Genomic DNA, 19,942 nt, shown 5'->3' with positions numbered 1-19,942 from the left:
AATGTTACTTAGCTTCGGCTGTTTGAAGTCCTGACCAACCATGTCCAGATAAAACCTCCGGGGTGAAAAAGTTGAATGAAAAAAGTTGAGTGAGGGAAAAAGTAAAAATATACGGTAATGAAAAAGTAAAAAACCGTCAGGTAGCAAAGTAAGATCGGCAACAAAATGCACAGCAGCGTAAACAAGTCTGCAAGTTGTGACCGGAAACAGTGTTGTTTAAGTGTTCCCTTTATTTTTTTGAGCAGTGTATATATATATATATATATATATATATATATATATATATAATATATATTTCTAATTGATTACTGTACACATTAACAAGGAAATAACCCCTCTGAACTCTCTCTTAAGTCGTTGGAAAAACTTGGCTCCTCATGCAGTGGAGATTTGTATATCTTATTTTTGTACACATAGGCTACAAGTACAAACGGAGGATCTACATATACTAAGGGATATTTCGAACAAATTCATAATTTGTAATCCAACAAAACCATAGTTAAAGAAGGCCTGAAAGAAAAATCACATCTAAAAGTGTTTAAGATTGTGTGAGTGGTGGATTTTCATCTATGAGGTCCTTCATCATACTATGACCTTGCACTGAATCACTGTTAATTTATGCTCTGTAACAATATAACTAGAATATCAAACATGTTCTCAAAACATTGTTGCTATGTAACTCATCTTGGTAAAGAAATTGCCCCACTGAAGACATGTGAATGTTTGAGGTGGTTAATTTTGTACATACAACATGTAAATCAACCTTTCACATGTACACTGTCATAAAGGCAAACAAAAAGACACCTCATAATGCCACATTTCTTGTTTCATTAATTTCTGTGAGCAATAATAAAGATGTTAAAGTGTCTTACGTATGATCCTTGTACCTCTTTATGGTTAATGAGTAGTAAACGAGGGAGTGGCGAGGCGTTGCAGACAGTGGTAGTTGATTAAAGTAAACGTACTTAGTGCCTCAGTAAATGAACTGCTACTAAGGACTACTAAGCTCTACCACTAAGGACGGTGAAACATGGAGGAGCTCAAATTCAGAGGGCGGAAAAGGGAAGGGAGGCACAGGTAAGTTTTAGTCATCTAAAATAAATACATTCAGATGGAATGTGGGAATAATTTCAGGCAAAACTGTTAGGATTCACAGGGCCTGATCCTGAAAATAATTAGCTCTGTAGAAAAAAATGAAATTATTCCATAAATTGAAAATATTCTACCTATACTGAAATCATACTAAATAGAGGTAATACAACTATATCATGATACAACTATACCATGTACAATGACAGATATAATTTACCATTATTTGGAGGGTAATGAGCATTTTGTTTTGAAGATATACACTGAGTTTGCAAAACATTAGGAACATGACACAGACTGAACAGGTGAATCCAGGTGAAAACTATGATCCCTTATTGATGTCATTTGTTAAATCAAATCAAACTTTATTTGCCACATGCGCCGAATACAACAAGTGTAGACTTTACCGTGAAATGCTTACTTACAAGCCCTTAACCAACAGTGCAGTTCAAGAATAAGAAAATATTTACCAAGTAGGCTAAAATAAAAAGTAACACAATAACATTAACGAGGCTATATACAGGGGGCACCGGTACCGAGTCAGTGTGCAGGGGTACAGGCTAGTTGAGGTAATCTGTACATGTAGGTGGGGGCGAAGTGACTATGCATAGGAAACAAATCCACTTCAATCAGTGTAGATGAAGGGGAGGAGATGGGTTAAAGAAGGAATTTTAAGCCTTGAGACATGGATTGTGTGTGTGCCATTCAGAGGGTGAATGGGCAAGACAAAATATTTAAGTGCCTTTGAACGGGGTTTGGTAGTAGGTGCCAGGCGTACTGGTTTGAGTGTGTCAAGAACTGCAATGCTGCTGGGTTTTTCACGACCAACAGCTGTGTGTATCAAGAGTGGTCTACCAACCAAAGGACATCCAGCCAACCTGACACAACTGTGATAAGCATTGGAGTCAACATGGTCCAGGATCCTTGTGGAACACTTTTGACACATTGTAGAGTCCATGTCCCGATGAATTGGGGCTGTTCTGAGGGAAAACGAGGGTGTAACTCAATGTTAGGAAGGTGTTCCTAATGTTTTGTGCACTCAGTGTACATTAAAACCCACTAGTTTTCATTTACGTTTGGTTGAGTTGTCAACTCGCGTGAATTCAATTTGAAATCCACAACAAATTTCACCATGTCATTGGATTTAGGTTGCAAGTTGGGTGAAAAACAGACAAAGATCGCTTACGCTGATGACCTTTTGCAAATCCATGTTCCATGTTGATTCAACCTCATCACATTTATTGTTGTTTTTGTTGTTGAAATGACGTGGAACCAGTTTTTGCCCAGTGGGAAGGAAGCAAAGTTTAATTCCTTCCCAAATGCTTCTTATGACCTTTTGTTCTGATAAGCCTATCAATAGGAATGAAAAAACAAAGACATCTGACAATGTATTATTCATTACTACATTATGCTTACAATAAGTGTTTTGAGACTCATTCGAACGAGCATGACAGATGCATTGCAATACATTCATGTTTTAGGGTGAATAATAGCCTACAAATATAGGTGTAAGGCTTGTGATCAGGCCTATTTTATAGGTGGCCAGGTTGAGAACCACTGAGCTAGACCATAATCAACTGTCTATTCAGATTAATTATTTGAGACAAGATTATCAACGTTTGGTTCCCTCTTCAAATCAGTTTCTTTCAGTAAGCCTGGTAGAGATGACACTTAACCCACAAAGCTTGTATAAGCAATAGTTTACATAAGGTTAATATAATGGATAACGGTCTTATCTTTATTAGGGTGATTCAACTTGTACGGCTGGTCACAATTGGGTTGGGTATGTATTGGATGTTTCAAAGCCAAAGCTCATTAGATATATGTAGACTGGGCTATGAAGTTGTCAGTATCCACTGTACCCCATCAACAGTCCCATTTCCAATGATTCAATAGTGCCTAATATACTGTCACCTTTGCCTGCCACACACTTGAAAATGGATGTTGTTTGATGCCACTTGTGACTCACTTGTGCCACTGGACTTCCTTCGATATAACATATCTTCAAGTTAGATATTAAAGTAAAAGTTTATAGGGGGTTTATAAAGACTGGAAGTTCACGTTTTAAGGATGGTTTATGAATCAGTAAAACTGTTTTAACTAAATGTTTGAAATTGTTTTCGATACTGTCACAGGGACACCTGGGATCCATTCCAGTTGAATCCCATTGGTGCTGAGAAAGAGGAGAAGAGAAGATGCTTTGAGTTGTTCCAGCACCTGGTGGCAGGGTTCGTGGGGATAATGGTCCTGTCCAGTGCTGTCATCAGCAAGGTGAGCCACAATTAGGGACCAGCACCCTGAACCTGGCAACTACTAGATCAACACATTCAAGCATAATACCTTCTGTGATGTCATCTTATAATCATATTTTAAAGGAATAGTTCACCCAAATTACAGAAGAACACATTGGTTTCCTTATCCTGTAATCAGTCTATGGACAAGGTATGACAGCAATACATGATTTGGTTTAGTTTCCCTTGCACCATATGCTAACATTTTAGCATTTCCGGCAGAAATCCCATTTAAGTAATGGGACAGATATTAGCATTTTTTCGCACATCATGTCCAAATATTGGTCCCATGACTTGAATGATTTAATGGGATTTGTGCCACAAATGCTAAAATGTTAGCATGTGGAACAGTGGCAGGGAAATTAAAACAAATCATAGATTGCTGTCAGACATCTACCTTGTCCATAGACTGCTTACATAGACTGCTTACAGGGTAAGGAAACCAATATGTAATTGTGTGATTTGGGTAAACTATCCCTTTAATGTATATCAAATCCATACAGTATCAGATACAGTGCCTTCAGGAAAATATTCAGACCCCTTGACTTCTTCCACATTTTGTTACGTTACAGCCTTATTCTAAAATGGATTAAATATATATTTTTTTCTTAGCAATCTACACACAATACCCCATAATGGCAAAGCGAAAACAGTTTTATCTACATTTTTGCAACAAAAAAAAGAAAAAGAAATATTTACAAAAGTATTCAGACCCTTTGCTACGAGACTCAAAATTGAGCTCAGGTGCATCCTGTTTCCATTGATAATCCTTGAGATGTTTCTACAACTTAATTTGTCAGAGAGGTGACCAAGAACCCAATGGTTACTCTGACAAAGCTCTAGAGTTCCTCTGTGGAGATGGGAGAACCTTCCAGAAGGACAACCATCTCTGCAGCACAATCAGGCGTTTATGGTAGAGTGGCCAGACAGAAGCCACTCCTCAGCAAAAAGCACATGACAGCCTGCTTGGAGTTTGCCAAAAGGCACCTAAAGGCTCTCAGACCATGAGAAACAAGATTCTTTGGTCTGATGAAAATAAGACTGAACTCTTTGGCCTGAATGCCAAGCGTCACATCAGGAGGGAACTTGGCACCATCCCTACGGTGAAGCATGGTGGTGGCAGCGTCATGCTATGGGGATGTTTTTCAGTGGCAGGAACTGTGAGACTAGTCAGAATTGAGGGAAAGATGACCGGAGCAGAGTACAGTGAGATCCTTGATGAAAACCTGCTCCAGAGCACTCAGGAACTCAGACTGGGGCGAAGATTCACCTTCCAACAGGACAACGACCCTCAGCACACAGCTAAGACAAAATAGGAGTGGCTTCGGTACAAGTCTTTGTACCGAATATCCTTGAGTGGCCCATCCAGAGCCTGGAATAGAACTTGATCGAACATCTCTGGAGAGACCTGAAAATAACTGTGCAGCAACATTCTTCATCCAACCTGACAGAACTTGAGAGGATCTGCAGAGAAGAATGTGAGAAACTCCCCAAATACAGGTGTGCCAAGTTGTAGCGTCATACCCAAGAAGACTTGATGCTGTAATCACTGCCGTAGGTGCTTCAATAAAGTACTGAGTAAATGGTCTGAATACTTATGTAAATGTAATATTTCTTTTTTTTAACATTTTTATAAATTAGCAAACATTTCTAAAAACCTGTTTTTGCTATGTCATTATGGGGTATTGTCACGATCGTCAAAAGGAGTGGACCAAAGCGCAGCGAGGTAAGTGTTCATCGTAGTATTTATTTACCTCAGAACACTACAAACAAAAGGAACAAACAATGAATACGACCGTAACTTCTTCTGGCTTAACAAGCAGTAGAAAATAAAGATCCCACAAAACAAAGGGAAAAACAGGCTGCCTAAGTATGGCTTCCAATCAGAGACAACGATAGACAGCTGCCTCTGATTGGAAACCATACCCGGCCAAAACATAGAAAACAAAACATAGAATGCCCACCCACCTATCACACCCTGACCTAACTATACAGAGAAAACACAGCTCTCCTAGGTCAGAGCGTGACAGGTATTGTGTGTAGATTGATTAGGGAAGAAAAAAAATGTCATAAATTTTAGAATAAGGCTGTAATGTAACAAAATGTGGAAAAAGTCTGTTATTGGTATGTTGGCATTGCAGTTTTTGCATCCTTTTCGGTTTCTCTGACCTGGTGGGAAAACCCAGTGCAGGCGAGCAACAACATGCAAGAAATGCTGACTGAGTTGGACACCTTCAGAGACTTTGTGTTTGTGATATCCAGCCTCTTAAGGATAGTAGTCATTGCTGCTGTGTACCTCATCTACCACGTGTTGATACAGGAAAACATTGTATAGTCAGATTTTGATTTCACTCCTAAGGCCGATAAAGATGAAAATTCAATTGCAAGGCATAGAGAGACACTTGATATTGGTCTTATTGTCCTTTTCCTCCAAGCCTTTTTCTCTGCTGCATGCCATTGGTTTGGGGTGGTGGCTTGTAAGATCCACTCTATGCGAATGAGCTTCGCCTTCCCTGTCTGCTTCACTGGGCCCACCGTTCCCTTACCCACATCAGCAGTGATTCATAATTTACAAGGGAAGTGGTATGGGTTCTATATGAGACAAAACTCATGACTGTCTTTAATGAGAGGGTTTATATAAATATATGTCTATATCATAGAAGGTTGGTGGCATCTTAATTGGGGAGGACGGGCTTGTGGTGATGGCTGGAACGGAATAAGTTGAATGATATCAAATACATCAAACACATGGTTTGATGCCATTCATTCGCTTCGTTCCCGCCGTTATTATGAGCCGTTCTCCCCTCAGCAGCCTCCACTGATCTATATCCACATATATTATTTATGTGATACTTTAGGCCATGCATGACAAAGACTGAGCAATTTATTTTTTCTAACTAAATTAACAATGTTTCCATTGACAGAAGTGATACTTATTAAAGCCTCTTGTACGTTTCCCCTTACCGTCTCAGCTGGTATTGCCATCTCCATGGGCACGTGTGGAGCAAGAGAATTTATGACATGACTGTACCCTAGACACTTTGTACTCTCCTATCTGTTTTTCTCTCTAACATGTACACTGCACACATTCTCATTGTGAAGTCAAAATACTATGAAGGAAATGTTCACACTCACTATGTAATTTCAGGGTTGAGTAAGTCACTTTCTAAATGTAATCCTTTACAGTTACTAGTTACCTGTCCAAAATTGTAATCAGTAATATAACTTTTGGATTACCCAAACTCAGTAACGTAATCTGATTACATTCATTTACTTTTGGATTACTTTCCCCTTAAGAGGCGTTAGAAGAAGACAAATAGAGCCCATCAAACACATTTGATGTGTCATCATAGTGGTCTCTGACTTGTGGTTAGACTCACTCAGATGGAACAAACTTAAACTTGAGCCTTGTTTCAGTGCTGAATTTAATGTCATTGAGAAAACAGAAAGGTGTCATAATGTATTTTTGCCTATGTCCTTTCTGTATTTAAAAGTAATCCAAGAAGTAATCATCTAGTTTTTAAAAAGTATATGTAATCTGATTACAATATTTTTGATAGTAACATAATGGATTCCAGTGTTATTTAAAAACAAATCTGATTACATGTAACTGATTACATGTAATCAGCTATTACACAACCCTGTGTAGATCAGTGTCTAAATTAATTAATTCAGTCACCTTTGATTTTATAATATAAGAAGTCTGATGTCAGTTGTCTTTACATCCAATCTGCAGGGCTCTCTGCTCGTTCTATCCACACTCTCAAGCCCCACATCAACTAGGACTCCCAAGGAAAGACAATACTACGTGCTCATGCTGGTGTGCTCTTTGGTGGTGCCCAACCTGCTCGTGTTCCTCAAGTCACTGTGGAAATGCGCTTTCAAGAACTTTGTTCCGCCAAACATGAGAACTATGGGAATTGTAAGTTGACACTGTGAAATACTATACAATTTGACTCCTTTGTGATCTTTGTAACTCTTAATTGCTCCTTGAATTGCTTGCTGTCAATACAAATTGAAATCTATATCTTTCAGGTGTGTGGCATTGAATGCCTGGTGTCTCTTGGGACCTCCATCCTGGTGCTGGTAGTGATGCCCCAGTTTGATGTACTCACAAACCTGTTCATCTCTGGGGGAGTCTGCATGCTTTCCTCTGTCCTACAGATAGCATTTCGCCTGCAGAGAGAGAACTGGAAGATCATCTTCCCCATTTGTTCTCTTATGCTTGTCCTGACTGGCTACTTTCTCCTTGGGGCAGACTATTACGTTCGGGTATCCTCTTTTGTATCAGGCCAGGAAGATGACTGTTATTGGTATGTTGGCATTGCAGTTTTTGCATCCTTTTTGGTTTCTCTGACCTGGTGGGAAAACCCAGTGCAGGCGAGCAACAACATGCAAGAAATGCTGACTGAGTTGGACACCTTCAGAGACTTTGTGTTTGTGATATCCAGCATCTTAAGGATAGTAGTCATTGCTGCTGTGTACCTCATCTACCACGTGTTGATACAGGAAAACATTGTATGGTCAGATTTTGATTTCACTCCTAAGGCCGATGACGATGAAAATACAATTGCAAGGCATAGAGAGACACTTGATATTGGTCTTATTGTCCTTTTCCTCCAAGCCTTTTTCTCTGCTGCATGCCATTGGTTTGGGGTGGTGGCTTGTAAGATCCACTCTGTGCGAATGAGCTTCGCCTTCCCTGTCTGCTTCACTGGGCCTGCCGTTCTTATCCTCGGCATGATCCTTTTCCTAACGCAATCTGAAGACCTAGCTGGGGCCGACACAACTTCTATCATAGACTTTTGCTCGAGCCTCGTTGAACTAAGCACAAAGAACACTAGCACAGTTGTGATGCTGGAGATCACCAAGAGCATCTGCAGGACTTCTTTGAGCAGCTATTACTGGACCTGGCCTTTCTCCCTACTTGCGCTGGAGGGGATTTGCATGTGGCTCGGGCTCATCACATGCACCTACTACGTGTGGAACTTCAGGGTCCAGAGGATCGAGCGGACAACTGAGCTGTTTGTGCGACGCTTATACGAGTCTGCCTTCATCGACCTGTCTCTGCTTCTGAACACCAAGATGAAGGTTGTACGAACGAGGAACCAAGAGAGGCAAGATTCTGCTATTTAATTGATTAAGTCCATGTGGTCCAATACTTCACATTACAGCAGTGCAAATAGACATTTGTTCACTTATTGTTTAGTTTTACCGACAGTGCACTATATAACACAGAGACTCAGTGGTATTGTGCTGAAATATACTCACATGATTAGAAAGAGTTCTCTCTCCCCATCCATCCAAACAAGTTCTCACACTTTCCCAATGTTTTTCATTCTACAGTAGTGTTGTTGATGACGTGGAGAATTGTGTCATTTACCTCTGTGCAACAATGTGGCATGAGACCTATGATGAGATGTTGAAGATCCTGACATCCATGTTCAGGTAAAGCAGAGGCCTCTTGTATACAACACAAAACAATGGCCCCGTACACACTCAAGTTGTATAACTCATGAAGCCTTTTGGCACAAACACATTTGGCACAAACGGTTGTGATACAACAGAGAGTTGTTCTGAACAAAAATAAGTACACAAGAGTTGTTGTGACACCATAAAATTTTTGTGTAAACATGTTTGTACAGACAAACTCTCTGTTGTATCACAAGATATAATTTGTATCACAAACATTGTGTAAAATGCGTTGCATATTAGTTGTTCGGAGCCAAAAGACTCCGTACAATAGAACGAATAATAAGGAGGTGATCATAATGTTAAGCAGAAAAATCTGACTTTATGTAATCATATATGTCTTGATGGTTTCAGGTTGGACCGGTACAGAGGTGAACCAAAAGAGGAACATAAAGATGTTTTTGACTTTGAATGCCACATATTTGTTGATGACGCATTCATGATAGAAAAGGAGACAGGCAAAAAGTTTGTCAACGAATATGTGACCGATCTCATTCATGTGGTCATAGAGGTATACAGGTAAGTGGACATTTTGTTTTTCTTTGCTCTTTGTTCCATATAACAGAACCAATAGTGTCAATTAATGAGCACAAGCACTTGTAATGATGCATTCACTACAACTGACAATTCTATTAATCCAAAGACTGCAAACTGTATTATAATGAATCTTGAATGTTTGTGTATTTCAGGGTATTCACCAATAAGGAGCCTGATGATGTGTCAATTATTGAGACTCCCTATGGTGGCCGATTAATGTTTGTGATGCCAGAGGGAAACATGCTGTATTTCCATCTGAAAGATAAACAGCTGATCCGAAACAAGAAGAGATGGTCACAGGTTGGTGGGATGATTTTCAGTATTAAATATTTTCAATATTCCTGTATGTTAACATACTTTAATTACATTTCTTGCAGAATATATGTATATCTTGTAATTGCTTTCTGATTTTAGAATGGAAACACTTCAGGAAAATGAAATGGTTATAGGTTTGCATCTGACATGTCTTTCAGATCATGTACCTGTACTATCTGCTTGGGTGGAAAGGATACATTGTCAAGAATCCTCAAAAGATAACGGTATGTAATACATTTAATGCAAATGTCCATGTTATTGCCTTTATCCCTGCAATACAGGTGATCTGTAAATATGATAAATCAGTAGACAGCCATGGTTTCCATGGTTTTCCTAAATTAATGTGTATGATATTTGTTGTGTGTCTTGTATAGAGACAGAATAATCCTTGCCGTGCCAGTCTAATATCATTGGATGGGGAGAGTTTCCTGTTGCCACAGCATGACAATGACAGTAAGAGAAAACACATATCTGATGACAATACCTACATCATGGCTCTGGATGGGGATACAGACTTCCACCCCGCAGCTCTGATCTTACTGGTGGATCGACTTCGGAAGTACGGCAATGTGGGTGCTGCATGCGGAAGAATCCATCCAACAGGAATGGGTGAGTAAAGCTTTACTAAATATTTAGGTGGTCCACTCAGACATTGCTATGTCTAGCATATACACTGAGTGTACAAAACATTAGGAACACCTGCTCTTCCATGACACAGACTGACCAGGTGAATCCAGGTGAAAGCTATGATCCCTTATTGATGTCACTTGTTAAATCCACTTCAATCACTGTAGATGAAAAGGAAGAGACAGGTAGAAGAAGGATTTTTTAAAGCCTTGAGACAATTGTGGCATGGATTGTGTATGTGTGTCATTTAGAGGGTGAATGGGCAAGACAAAAGATTTAACGTGCATTGCATTCTATTGTAGGTCCAATGGTGTGGTATCAGAAATTTGAGTACGCTGTTGGTCACTGGCTCCAGAAAACAGCTGAGCACGTTTTTGGTTCAGTCCTCTGCAGTCCTGGATGCTTCAGCTTGTTCAGGGGATCAGCTCTGATGGATGACAATGTGCTCAAGAGATATACCACCACTGCAACTAGAGCCTCTGAGTACGTTCAATATGATCAAGGTGACTACTTTCTTATTCTCTCATCAACAACACTTGATTGTCGATATCAGCCTTTACACAGGTGGTTCATAGAAAGTATTATTATCACAGTTCCTTGAGCTATCTCTGTTGGCTTCAGTCGACCAAGGGTGCCATACATATTTGCAAGCTGATTAAGTGTTCCCTAGAGATAATCATTATGGTGCGCACCTGTCCTAGGACCTGATTCGTACATTGACTTTCATGAATCTTCCCTCTTCCCACTGGCCAGGTGAGGACCGCTGGCTGTGCACCCTGCTCCTCCAGCAGGGCTGGAGAGTGGAGTACAATGCTGCGTCAGATGCCTACACCAATTCCCCTCAGGAGTTCAAAGAGTTCTATAACCAGAGGCGTCGCTGGGGGCCCTCTACTCTAGCCAACACCCTGGACCTTCTGCACAGCGGCAATGAGACAGTCAAGAGGAACTCTTCTATCTCCAGGCTCTACATCTTCTACCAGATATTCACTGTCAGCTCCTCCATTCTTGGCCCTGCCTCCGTTTCTCTGATGATAGCAGGTGGGCACCAATCTCACACTGTACTGTTCGGTTATTTCTTGGAATTTTATGTGTGTGAATAGCGATTATACTGTATGACTTAGAATAACTAGAGCTCTGGTTAAAGTAGATGTACCACTTATTCCCTTAAAAACTGGTGCGTCAATCTAAATTACATAACAAAAAAATACCCGTCAAAATCTGTCAGCTTAAACTAGAGATATCTGTTTTTTTGCATTGAATGTGTCTAAATCCACCGCATCCGCCAGTGTCGCACTTCCGCACCTGCGGTTTGACCTAGAAACTACACTGCTCAAAAAAATAAAGGGAACACTTAAACAACACAATGTAACTCCAAGTCAATCACACTTCTTTGAAATCAAACTGTCCACTTAGGAAGCAACACTGATTGACAATAAATTTCACATGCTGTTGTGCAAATGGAATAGACAACAGGTGGAAATTATAGGCAATTAGCAAGACACCCCCAATAAAGGAGTGGTTCTGCAGGTGGGGACCACAGACCACTTCTCAGTTCCTATGCTTCCTGGCTGATGTTTTGGTCACTTTTGAATGCTGGCGGTGCTTTCACTCTAGTGGTAGCATGAGACGGAGTCTACAACCCACACAAGTGGCTCAGGTAGTGCAGCTCATCCAGGATGGCACATCAATGCGAGCTGTGGCAAGAACGGTTTGCTGTGTCTGTCAGTGTAGTGTCCAGAGCATGGAGGTGCTACCAGGAGACAGGCCAGTACATCAGGAGACATGGAGGAGGCCGTAGGAGGGAAACAACCCAGCAGCAGGACCGCTACCTCCGCCTTTGTGCAAGGAGGAGCAGGAGAAGCACTGCCATAGCCCTGCAAAATGACCTCCGCAGGCCACAAATGTGCATGTGTCTGCTCAAACGGTCAGAAACAGACTCCATGAGGGTGGTATGAGGGCCCGACGTCCACAGGTGGGGGTTGTGCTTACAGCCCAACACCGTGCAGGACGTTTGGCATTTGCCAGAGAACACCAAGATTGGCAAATTCGCCACTGGCGCCCTGTGCTCTTCACAGATGAAAGCAGGTTCACACTGAGCACGTGACAGACGTGACAGAGTCTGGAGACGCCGTGGAGGACGTTCTGCTGCCTGCAACATCCTCCAGCATGACCGGTTTGGCGGTGGGTCAGTCATGGTGTGGGGTGGCATTTCTTTGGGGGGCCGCACAGCCCTCCATGTGCTCGCCAGAGGTAGCCTGACTGCCATTAGGTACCGAGATGAGATCCTCAGACCCCTTGTGAGACCATATGCTGGTGCGGTTGGCCCTGGGTTCCTCCTAATGCAAGACAATGCTAGACCTCATGTGGCTGGAGTGTGTCAGCAGTTCCTGCAAGAGGACGGCATTGATGCTCTGGACTGGCCCACCCGTTCCCCAGACCTGAATCCAATTGAGCACATCTGGGACATCATGTCTTGCTCCATCCACCAACGCCACGTTGCACCACAAACTGTCCAGGAGTTGGCGGATGCTTTAGTCCAGGTCTGGGAGGAGATCCCTCAGGAGACCATCCGCCACCTCATCAGGAGCATGCCCAGGCGTTGTAGGGAGGTCAAACAGGCATGTGGAGGCCACACACACTACTGAGCCTCATTTTGACTTGTTTTAAGGACATTACATCAAAGTTGGATCAGCCTGTAGTGTGGTTTTCCACTTTAATTTTGAGTGTGACTCCAAATCCAGACCTCCATGGGTTGATAATTGGATTTCCATTGATTATTTTTGTGTGATTTTGTTGTCAGCCCATTCAACTATGTAAAGAAAAAAGTATTTAATAAGATTATTTCTTTCATTCAGATCTAGGATGTGTTGTTTAAGTGTTCCCTTTATTTTTTTGAGCAGTATATTATAACCGCTCTATGGAAAGGGACACTCTCACAAACATTTATGAATGTGTTATTCAATGCGTTTCTATGGGCTTTAGTAGTAAAGGCCAAAATCAATATTTAAATTATCCATAGTATGACCATCTTAAAACAATCCATATGTCAGCTTAACACCCCCCAACATCTTACACTCTAAATAATTAAGTAAAGTTAAGTATTTCTAATTGTGACTATATTCAAAAGCTCAACTTCAGGCAGAGCGTTGACTGACTGGGTGGATGAGATTACATATGACTTTAACATTTTAGGGCACAGGGCTAAAGGTATAACCATAAAGTATGTCTACCCATCAGTTAAAGCAGGGGTTTTCAAACTGGGGTCCGCGGAGGTACTGACATTTTTTTATGAATATCGCTAGCTGCAACACAATATCACCTTGATATCATTTTTACGTCTGCGTCCAGCATCAAGGAAGTTAGTTTCATGAGGAGGTAGTTTCATGAGCCAGTGCTAACTAGCATTAGCGCAATGAATAGTTAACATGCTAGCTGTTCCTGTTCGTCCAACTCTGGGGAAGTAGATAAATGGCTTCATTGCCAAAATCTCGAACTATCCCTTTAATATGGAGGAAATTACAGTCATTGGAGTTAATTACTGATACAGAAAATTACATTTTGGGATGGAAAAAAAGTTTCAGTGTTAACTTAGATGACCAAAAACAATTAGAAAGCATGCAGAAAAGATATTGAACTATACATATTTTTTTAATAATACCATCTTTGAGAACTAACAATCAAACACAGTCAGACAGTTAGGGAGAATAGAAATGTTTTAAACCGGGCATTCAGGACACATGACCATTGATATTGTTGTAATGCTTGAGCAGAGGAACACAGCATTAGCCATGGCAAAATGCATAGAATTGCAGCTTTAAAACTGCAACATTTTCTCTTAGCTCCGTGAAATAATTTGTAGAATTGCAGAAAATGTGCTTTACAAAAGCTAAATGTTTTCTATGCCGCCAAGATACCTTTCTAGCTAATAGACTATGTTAGACTTTACACTTCCTCTTCCAATGAACAGTGGGGAGGTCAAAATAAAGAAACTGTCTCCCAAATCTATTCAGTTTATTCACTTTTTTTTGCTAATTTATGATGCGGGTCACTGGGCCTCATGTTCGCCTGGTCAGGGGTCCCTGGGCAAAAAAAGTTTGAAAACCCATGAGTTACAGTATACAGTGCCGTGAAAAAGTTTTTGCCCCCTTTCTGATTTTTTCTATTTTTGCATATGTTTGAGACTGAATGTTAACCAAAACCTAGTATTAGATAAAGGGTGCCTGAGTTTACAAATAACAAAAAAAATGGATACTAATTTTATTTATTTAATTAACAAAGTTATGCAAACCAAACAGTTGACTCAAGTTTGCCAAAAAGCAGCTGGAATGATGATCATCAAGACTCTTGGAAGAATGTTCTATGGACAGATGAGTCAAAAGTATAACTTTTTGGACGACATCAGTCCCATTATGCCTGGCAAAAACCAAAAACTGCATTCCACAGTAAGAACCTTATATCAACAGTCAAGCATGGCGGTGGTAGTGTGATGGTTTGGGAATACTTTGCTGCCTCAGGACCTGGACGAGTTGGCTTAATAGAAGGAACCATGAATTCTGCTCTGTATCAGAGAATTCTACAGGAGAATGTCAGGTCATCCGTCTGTGAGTTGAAGCTGGAAGACAATGCAGCAGCAAGACAATGATCCAAAACACACAATCAAGTTTATATGAAAATGGCTAAAAAGCAACACATTTGAAGTTTTGGAATGGCCTAGTCAAAGTCCAGACCTAATCCCAATTGAGATGTTGTGGCAGGACTTGAAATGAGCAGTTCATGCTTGAAAATTCACAAATGTCGCTGAGTTACAGTTCTGCATGGGACAAAATTACTGATCAACAACCACAGGAAGCGTTTGGTTGGAGTCATTGCAGCTAAAGGTGGCACAACCAGTTATTGAGTGTAACGGGGCAATTACTTTATCACACAGGGGCATTCGGTGTTGTATAACTTTGTTTATGAAATAAATTAAATAAGTATTTCATTGTTGTGTTATTTGTTTACTCAGGTTCCCTTTATCTAATATTAGGTTTTGGTTGAAGATCTGATAACATTCAGTATCAAAAATATGCAAAAGTAGAGAAAATTAGAAAGGGGGCAAATACTTTTCACAGCACTGTATGACTTTTGCTTCGGTTCAATAAAACCATAAAAGTAATGTGGCGAAGATGAGTTAAGATGAGTTCAAATGGTATTGTTCTTATATGATCAGATCTCCATTCCAGGAAGTATTCACCCTTTTTCTGTCTTCCTCTTTAGGTGCTTTCCAGTTTGTGTTCAAAATTGAAGGAACCCTGTCCATAATCATAGCAGTCATCCCACCTATTTTCTACATGTTTATTTGCTTTTTGGCAAAACCAAACGCCCAGATCATCATTGCAGCCATTATGAGTGTGTTATACGCCTTTCTGATGTTAGCATCATTCTTCGCCATCATCGGTAAGCTTTGGCAATGACTTTTCACTACATACCACAAGTTGTTTATGCAAAGATAGAGGCTACCTCTTATCTTTTAAAGGGTGGGGGCTGGTGATAAATAAAATGTTATTGCCAGTCCCATCATCATAACTATTTCTATATTTTGACATTGTCGGTTAACCTATCATCAGTATGCCACAGGTAGACTTTGTTCTAGTTTCTTTTCACCCAAACATACTGTATGACATTGAGCTGTATTTAGTCTCATGACAGCTTAAGTAACTGATTTAGTTCTGGGTTCTGAGATTAAGCTGTAGTTTACCACTAACTCTTACATCACTATTGTTGATTGGTGCCAAGTCAGACTGTTACGAGTCACATTTAATTTAATTTGTTCCCCAGGTGACATGGCTATGCAGGGCACATTTATCACCCCAACTGGCCTCTTCCTGGTGTCAATGGCTGTCATGTACCTGGTAACTGCCATCCTTCATCCCCAGGAGTTCAGCATGATCATCTATGGTCTGATGTACTTCATCTGTATCCCCAGTGGTTATCTCTTGCTCACAATCTACTCGCTGGTGAACATGCACATTGTCACATGGGGCACCCGAGAGACAAACAAGGAAAAAGAAGAAAAGATGACCCAGAATGTTCTCTGTGATCGCAACTGCAAACTTTGCTGTTGGGATATGAAACTACAAGTTACTCAAGAGACCGATAACTTGCTACTCCAGCAACTCCAGCAGGTAGTCAATCCAAACACGCAAGTCACCGAACAGGTGGTGAAAGAACAACAGGCCAACTCTAAGAAAGAGATAAATAATGCACCGAATGGAGAAAACAACAAGGGCATACTTTCAAAGTCTTCAGACAGCAAATTGGCCAAGAGAGACAGCGACTCAAAATCTGATACAAGGCATGTACAAAGCATTTCACAAAGGCCCAAAGGATCTTGCTCATTATACTGTTTAATGCAAACTTTTATCAAATGAAGTGCTACATCTGTTGTAACTTTTCATAATCTTGTTCACAGCAGTGATGACAGTGTTGACAGCATTCCTAAAAAGGAGAGTGCGTATTCCAGCATTGAAGATGACAATGAAGATGATGATAATATGCTTTATGATGGTTCGCTTTATAGTGGCTTCACCGAGGAAGAAAGAGAAATACTACCTCAAAGTGGTAGGTGTTTCAGTACATGAAAGTCTAATCTTTACCATCCATTTGCTAACCTGCTTCTTGCTCACCCTTTTCAATTGAAAGCTCTTATTCTTACAGCACAGAAATGACTAGGCATTTATTGAAAAGTTACATGGTAAAATTGTAGTTACATCATAATAACCTATTAATTAAAAACATTTCATTAAATAAAGTACCACAAGCCACCATCTGGTATCAAAGTATCCACTGATTTCATACATACAATACCAGGTAAATACCAATAGAAACATCCTGTGAAATAATGCGCAACCTGTAGACATGATTATTGATAAAGGATCACGTCAATAAAAGAGTATAGCTGTAACCTCTAACATACAAAAAGTCAGTATGTAACTGCAAGTTGAATTATACTCAACAGCACCCTCATCTCTACACAATTTGCTTTCAATAAATAGATTGGGTTCAGCCTGTCAAGGAAGAGTTCCTGAAGAAATTGACCTACGCCAACATGAAAAGGAACCTTCAGGAGCAGATCCGCTACTCCCTGAGGAACAAGAACCAGGAGGATGTGTGTGAAGAGCTGGTGATGATGCTAACCGACACGGTGAATGGAGAGCTGAAGGACAAGGTGGGCCCAGAGGACGTGCTGAGCGACAGCCAGCTAGAAGAGCTGCAGTACGCCCTTAACGAGGCCGCCAGGAGGATCCTAAAAACCAACCGCATGGAGAGGCTGGAGAGAAGGGTGAAAAGAGCCATAGAGAAGACCCTCATTGCCCCACAGGTGGAGAAACTGACTGAGGTATTTGCTTGAGTGCCACATGCCATTCATATTGTATTTATATGTTATATTGTATCGCCTGGTGTCTTATCAATGCAGCTCCAGGCATTGTTTTCTCTACATATTTGGCCTGGGATGGACTTCAGCAACAAGTAGACTCAGTACTCTAGAACCACCCTTTGAATTATAATCTGAATCAGGGGCGAACTGGCTGAAATGACAGTTGGGCTGGTCCATTTTTAGTCCAGTGTGCCTCTCTAACCTGGGTTTTTAGCGCAAAATTATAAATTTCTGGCTAATAATAGGGCCATCAAGGAAAATAATCGTCAGGTGTGTTATAAATGCCAGGGCTGATTTCTGGTCCGAGTCCACCCCTGACCTGAATAGACAGTTGCGCAACAATGTGTTTGCCCTCATCTAGGTGGGGATTATGAATATTACAAATGGGCAAATATAGCTACCATGTTTCCCTATGTATTTTGGCAGGAAGAACATGACTTTTGGAAGAAACTGCTTGAGAGATACCTTGCACCTATTGTTGATGATAAAGCACATAAAGAGGAAGTGACAAGGGAACTGAAGTCACTACGGAACAAGGTGGGCTTTTATATTAATTTATTCTAAATCCGTCTACTATTCATTTACTGACATGGCTTGTAGAATGATATTTTATTTTTGCTGTTTTACAGGCAGTGTTTCTGTATTTCATTGTCAACGTTTTGTGGATTGTGGCCACTTTCTTTTTACAAGCCATTGGAAATGACGTGATTAGTATCAAGATCGAAAAAGTCTGGCCAAATGGCACATCATCTGGAGAATACCTGAAGGTGGAGCCTCTCAGTCTGATGTTCCTCTTGTCATTTGCTGTGCTTCTAGTGGTGCAGTTCCTGGCTATGCTTTACCACAGGTGGGCAAACATTTCTCAAACACAATACGATACATGATATATAATAATTTGATACATGATATATCAACATAACACCACCTTCCAAACATGCATAAGACAGACATTTACAAATAAAAGACAAAGACTAATAGAATACAATTACAACCTCAAACTAAAAGTATACTGTGTGGTTTCTCTTTTCAGAGTATATACTCTTATCCATGTAGTGTCGTACAGAAGCACAGAAAAAGACTACATTCCCAGAGACGAGGTGAGTGACCTGTTAATCCAAACAATAGGAAGGATAAAGTGTACTTGATCATTATGCACTTTAGTAGACAATGAATACTTTGTGTAATTATGGTGCAAATATATCTAATAGGTTAATAAATTATTTCCTAGACCTTGTATGAAAACATATTGTGCAGACCTAAAATGCTTGTTGTTGATCATTTTAACTATCTCCATTGTTCGTGCAGGAGGACGAGGAGGGGCTGATTCTTGAGAACCAGATAGCCAATGGCCTTGTGATCACCAGTGATGACTTGTGAAACAGGCTTTTTTGGGGGTGACTTTTTTTTTTTAACCAAGTGTTCCATCAATAAAAAGAGTGACTTTGTGAAGTGTATTGCACCTTTATGTCTAAACCTAATTCAGATATACCTAGCAGGGAAAGCTTATTATGATACTGCAGCAGTGAAATAGGAAACGGTATACTAGGATTAAAGCAGTTGTCCAATGCCTCAGTAAAAAAAATAAAAAATCTATTGAATAACAATATGAGTGATAAGATGTGTATTGAAAATAATTGTAATTTAGACAGATTGTAATTACTAACTGGGAAACAAGACAGTATTACGATCAGACAATAAATAAAATCATTAAACGCATACATACTTCTAATACACTAACCTCCATTTTTCAAGGGAAAATGACCCTTTCTAAATGTATTGCACTGAACCTATCCAACTGAAGGAAAGCCTGACCATAATAGGCTGTTTCTTGATAAAAAAACGTTAATTTTTTTTAATGAAGTGGGTTTTGCAATTTTCAACAGACAATGTAAAACATTTTAGGTAATTTTACTAGTATTTATACTGCTATGTTTATGATGTAAATGTGACTGCTTATGCTAAATGCAAATAAAAAAATGAATATTTTTAACAGATACTGTATTACGAGTCATAACATTCAATGGCCACTGCATGCGTCTATAAGAAGATATGTCTAGCTACTTCACCTCAAGTATCATTACTAAAATGAACAAGACATTTACAATAAAAAGCATGATGAGAGCAAGATACAACTTCAAAAAGTCATTGCAGTACACATAACTAAGGCAGAATGTTCACTGATGCCTTTCATCAA

General features: G+C 40.1%; 1 protein-coding gene across 2 annotated transcripts; it reads left to right on the top strand.

Annotated features, from left to right (window-relative positions):
- The first annotated feature begins 927 nt into the window (after positions 1–927).
- Positions 928–19,742, top strand: LOC106612488 (chitin synthase chs-2). Of its 2 annotated transcripts, none has more exons than XM_014213682.3 (19): positions 928–1,077; positions 3,225–3,360; positions 7,117–7,302; positions 7,416–8,497; positions 8,727–8,828; positions 9,207–9,371; positions 9,542–9,689; positions 9,863–9,928; positions 10,079–10,313; positions 10,634–10,834; positions 11,085–11,369; positions 15,588–15,767; positions 16,149–16,665; positions 16,786–16,931; positions 17,366–17,709; positions 18,175–18,285; positions 18,378–18,595; positions 18,779–18,845; positions 19,054–19,742. In XM_014213682.3, exons 1-19 carry the CDS (start codon positions 1,031–1,033, stop codon positions 19,123–19,125), a joined length of 4,308 nt encoding a protein of 1,435 aa, XP_014069157.2. In that variant the 5' UTR covers positions 928–1,030; the 3' UTR covers positions 19,126–19,742. The 2 variants fall into 2 exon arrangements, with proteins under 2 accessions (XP_014069157.2, XP_014069148.2); XM_014213673.3 differs by having other exon boundaries at positions 16,783–16,931.
- Positions 19,743–19,942: the final 200 nt, after the last annotated feature.

The sequence above is a fragment of the Salmo salar genome, chromosome 01 (genome assembly GCF_965601325.2).
Source record: "Salmo salar chromosome 01, fSalSal1, whole genome shotgun sequence".
NCBI classification, from domain to species: Eukaryota; Metazoa; Chordata; class Actinopteri; order Salmoniformes; family Salmonidae; genus Salmo; species Salmo salar.
Note: the sequence above shows the minus strand (reverse complement) of the source record. Positions and strands in the feature narration are given on the sequence as shown.

What these genes read in the sequence shown, in the direction of transcription:
- LOC106612488 (XM_014213673.3), top strand. Translation starts at nt 1,031, where the DNA reads ATGGAGGAGCTCAAATTCAGAGGGCGGAAAAGGGAAGGGAGGCACAG. An exon ending in CGTTTCTCTGATGATAGCAG is followed by an intron (nt 11,370 to 15,587) that starts GTGGGCACCAAT and finishes CTTCCTCTTTAG; the next exon opens with GTGCTTTCCAGTTTGTGTTC. An exon ending in ATCATTCTTCGCCATCATCG is followed by an intron (nt 15,768 to 16,148) that starts GTAAGCTTTGGC and finishes TTTGTTCCCCAG; the next exon opens with GTGACATGGCTATGCAGGGC.